The sequence below is a fragment of the Pinus tabuliformis genome, chromosome Q (assembly GCF_031772625.1).
Source record: "Pinus tabuliformis cultivar Carrire ecotype Pingquan chromosome Q, CPIR1, whole genome shotgun sequence".
Classification (NCBI taxonomy): Eukaryota; Viridiplantae; Streptophyta; class Pinopsida; order Pinales; family Pinaceae; genus Pinus; species Pinus tabuliformis.
This window is the reverse complement of record NC_142296.1, coordinates 902415592-902420407: the sequence shown is the minus strand read 5'-3', so window position 1 is coordinate 902420407 and position 4816 is coordinate 902415592. Positions and strand designations below refer to the sequence as shown.

The 4816-nt window shown below is 34.2% G+C and overlaps 1 protein-coding gene across 1 annotated transcript; it reads right to left on the bottom strand.

The window, feature by feature from the left end:
* Nucleotides 1–3370: 3370 nt before the first annotated feature.
* Nucleotides 3371–4396, bottom strand: LOC149222383 (uncharacterized). The gene has a single exon (XM_089387581.1). The coding sequence runs from the start codon at nt 4394–4396 to the stop codon at nt 3371–3373; it is 1026 nt and encodes a 341-aa protein (XP_089243707.1).
* Nucleotides 4397–4816: the final 420 nt, after the last annotated feature.

Here is a 4816-nt window from a genome sequence, read left to right as displayed (position 1 = left end):
ATTGTCTGGTGTCAATTGTTTTGTTTCAAAGCATCATCTTAACCATTTTCTAACAAAATAAATTCTTAAAGAAACAAACTAAAAGTTCATAAACTCCCTAGCGTAGTTGATTCAATGAGGATCATTACTGAACAAAGGAGAGTGAATTTCAAGTCTGATCTGGTGGAAGTGTGAAAAGTTTTATGTCAGCAAAAATTTAAAAACAAAAATGAAAGCAAAAGTAAATAAATGAAAGTGGGCACATGGAACTTACCATTTAAATAATTGCATTCAATCTTACCTAAGAGGTATCACTTTTTCCAACAAAATATAACTTTTTCCTTTAATTAGAATTAAAAGGATGAAGAAGTTGAATTGACTGAAACTTTATTTACCCACAATCATCACTTATTAAATCTAAACTAAAACAAGCAACAAACTAGAATAAAACAACGTTTCATATTCTAGGAATCTGAAGTGAACTGAATTCATCAGAGATGAGAATGAAAGGATGTTTTTTAATGAATCGCAACGATGAATGTTCTCACAATATTATAAGTTTCATATCAACTCCATGATTTTAATAAATTTTTCAAAATTAAGACCAAATCCAAGATAATGAAATACATATGTGTAGATGGATAGGTCTTAAATTTCATATATTAAATATAGAGCGATATATCGAAAACTTAAATATAAGAAAAATAAAAAATGATTTGCCATGTTGCAAATTTCTTATTAATTTCTTCAGTACCATAATGATCACCCAAGAGTGCCTTAAAATATTTTATACAACACAACGCCTTATCGGATGTCTCGCATCGCAAGTTTCGTTCCTATGCATAAATTTCAATCTGTGATTTTTACCTTTGTCGATATGCAATTGAGTAATATATGATAGTTGATTGACAATGGCGGAGAGACATTTACCAGATTTTATCACATCAGTGAATATTAAGGCAAGGCTTCATTTGAGTTTTGCAATGTGATATATTTGTTGTGATATGGAAACATGTGATGGGAATTTGCGATGAATGATGTGACTCATTCGTGGGACCGATTTTGGGTTCTAAAAGAAATCAGCAATCGGAAAATTTGACTGTAGGATGTAGAATTGTTGATACGCCGATGTGCAATGAAGAACAAACGCGATAGTTTTATTAAATGGATTAAATCTCTTAGTGGATCCGGGATATCAGAACTTTTAAATGTATGCCCCAATCGAAATTGTGATTTTATGAGCAGATGCCATAAATTTTAAAACTGAATTTAAATGCCATATCAGGTCCAGGAAATCGGAAATTTTTAAACATATGCACCTACTGAAATTGCAATTTATGAATGGAAGCAATATTTTTTAGAATTAGATTTAAATGTGGTATCGAGTCCGGGGTTATATGGTCATCGCAATACTAGTGAATTCAACTATTAGAGATCGGTGATTCAAGATATTGGGGATATACTTAATTGAAAACTTCCTATATGTGAAATGTGATATTAGATGTGGCATTATGTGGGGACAACAACCCCTTAAAGTATTCAACTAAAAAAATAAAGCAATCAAGTTAACTTTGCCTTTTAACAAAATCCCTTTTAATAGATATTGGAAATATTGGATAAGGGAATATGTTTATCAGAGCTTTTTGAATGATAACAATTACGATATTATAATTCTCTGATATGAATCTTCCGATACTATTTTAAAGACCTATTGGGGTTTTAATGAATGAAAGTAGAATTAAAAATGTCCAAGTTTTGATGAACAACTAATAATACTTCCCTGAATATGTTGTAGATTTGAAAAGATCTGGTTGCTTGTTTATCTTAAGTCTCCATAATCAAGTTGATGAATACCTGTAAAAGAAACATAATAGAAATAAGAAATAACCTTTGAAAAAGTAAAACTAATGATAGATGACATTGAACCTGTAAACACATACCCGGAAGAAAATTGACTGTAAATTTACCTCTTGAATCTTCAAATTCCCCCAAATTTTCTCAAAATTTGCATATGTTCAACTTCACCTACTAATTTAATATAAAATTCTAAGTAATGAATTTTCAAATTGCATCCACCTCTAATTTAGATTGGAAGACAAGAGTGGTGAAAATGAGCTCATTTTCATAAATACTTATGAATCAAAAATTGTCAAGCTGTAGAAAATTCTTGGAATTTATTCATATCTATGATCAATGTGATGTTTTTCTTTTGTTTAAACAAGACAATTAAGGACTTCACAAATATGCATGATCTAATTATTCAAGAGCTTCTAAAATGTTTTAAGCCTCTTTTCCGAAAATGAAAGGGAGCGCCCAAAAGAAGACAGATTCATTACTTTTTTTATTGAAAACCTGAAATAATGAAATAGGTGCTAACAGAAAAGAAATGTAATCTAAATTAATCTATTCCTACTTCTAACTTAATTAAGGAAACATGACCAGGTATAGTCATACTTCAAATGTAACCACTCTCTCATTTTAATTCTTGCATGTATGTACAGGTCAAACATTAGTAATAAAAATACAAATATAATTAAACTAAGAAAACTAAATTTGAAACCAGAATGTACATTATTTGCTAACATATTTACAAAAAGAAACTTAATTACCTTCTCTTGAAATGCTCTTTCCAACTGAATTTCTATTGGATCATAGAAATCTGGATGGATTTCCACTATTGATTGGGAGATGTTCAAAAGAGAAGATGACAGACTAAATTGTGGAAATAAGCTTTTAGATTCAAAGACCTGGAAAAACTTGTTAGTGTTATATGCAAGTGTTAAGCTACTAACAATCTTCCGTGAAGGAAACCTTTCCAAATATTTTTCTAATGGGTCAATGAAAAATGGATGAAAATATGTTAGATATAATGGAAAATTATTAATTGAATTAGATTGCTGGTCATATTGGGTAAATACACTTTCTTATTGACACTGCCTTTTAGAAGATAGAAGTAATTGATAAGAAATTAACATCAATTGTAATTGGAATATTAATAGCTCTTGATGTTCACGATTATAATTGGAAGCTTCATCTTCCCATTCAGGAAAAGCATCAATTGAGTGTTTAATACTGAATTGATTGATATGCCAACACAAAGTATCTAAAAATCAAAAACAAAAAACAAAAAATAAATATGAAGTTAAACAAAGTAAGTGAAGAAACAATAACAAAATCAAATCGTAGTTTTTTTTTCCAAAAGGAAAAGCATGATAGTTTTATATTAATTCAATATAAAGATCTACATTGTATACATATGTGAGTAGCAGTTCATATCAGGAGGAACTGAAGAGGAGACATACGGCAATAAACTCGGAGAGTGTTTACAGATAAAGGTTCCATATGAAGATGAGCATATTTGACATAAAAACAGAAATAAGGCAGATGATGCCTATGAACCTGATATAGCATCAAAACAGGAGCAAATACTTTGCATAATGTCTGAGAAAGGGATCTTTGAATCTCTGAAGATTTTTTGATTCCGCCACTTCCAGGCAAGCCATAAGGTGATAATGAGGATGGGGCGCCTTTTCGCGCATTGTGAGCACCACCAATTGAAGGCTGCATGAACAGAGTCAAAAACATTGTGAGGAAAATCAAAAGAAATGGCGAGTTCATACCAGATTTTCTGAGTAGTATTACACTGAAAGAACATATGTAAGTTTGTCTCTTCCTCAGTCTCGCACATAGAGCATCTGCTGGGGCCATGCCAGCGTCTTTTCCGAAGATTGTCCCAGGAGAGATTACGGTTATTAAAAACCAGCCATGCAAACAGGATCATTCTGGGAGGGCATCCTGTTTTCCAGAAAACAGCTGGGAAGATAGGAGGAGATATTGTAATCTGTGAGCAAATGAGAGTAGAGTAAATGTCTTTTGCTGTAGGATCCACCGAGCATTTTGAGAACCAGGAGAGATGATCAGGGGAGCCACCGCGAGTGATTCCACAGTCCCGTAGAGCAGCCGAGAACAGGTTCCATGTAAGGTGAAGATCAATCGGCAGGCCGATGACATCCGCAGCCTTCCATGAGGGGGAAAGGCCAGACCATTCTGTTATGAGTCGATCCCACGTGAAGATACCCAATCTGTGCAGAGCAAATAACAATACATCTGGGAAGGAAAAATCGTGTCTGCAGGCAATAGGGTCAATGCCAATATAAATCCTGTTACCAGTAAAAATCCTCCATCTTAATCTTGACAGAAAGAATTTGTCAACTCTTTTGAAACTTAACCAGATTGCCGATCCTGTGCTAATGCCGATGGCTTCAATCCTGTACCAGTATTCAATGCATTTTCCCTTCATGTATTTTTGCCTGATCAGTTCGCTCCATGGGCCAACCCCGAAGATCCCTCGCCAGAGAGATTTGCATAGGAGGGCGTTGCCAAAATCCCTCAGATTCTTTAAGCCCCATCCGCCCATAATTTTTGGCAGAGAGATTCACTCCATCCTGGACAGATGGAACTTCTTCTGTTCCGGAGAGCCGCCCCAAATGAAATTTGTTGAGATCGTTGTCATTTTGTTGATAATACTTGCAGGAATGAAGAAAAGGTGCGCCCAAAAAACAACCAGCTGCATTAAGACAGTTTGAGTAAGGATGACCCTGCCCGCCATGGAGAGACTTCTGTATTGCCATGAAGAGATTTTCTTGAAGAATCTGTCTGTCAGCCACAGCCAGTCCAGTTTGTTATACATGCCATGCTTGAGCGAGGAGTGTTCAATACCGAAAAGATTGGATATCCATATGACAGTCTCCAGGTCAACATCGTTATGATATAGAACAGACTTTTCCTTGTTAATAGCGAGGCCAGTAGCGCATTGAAATCTGTCCAGAATGACTTT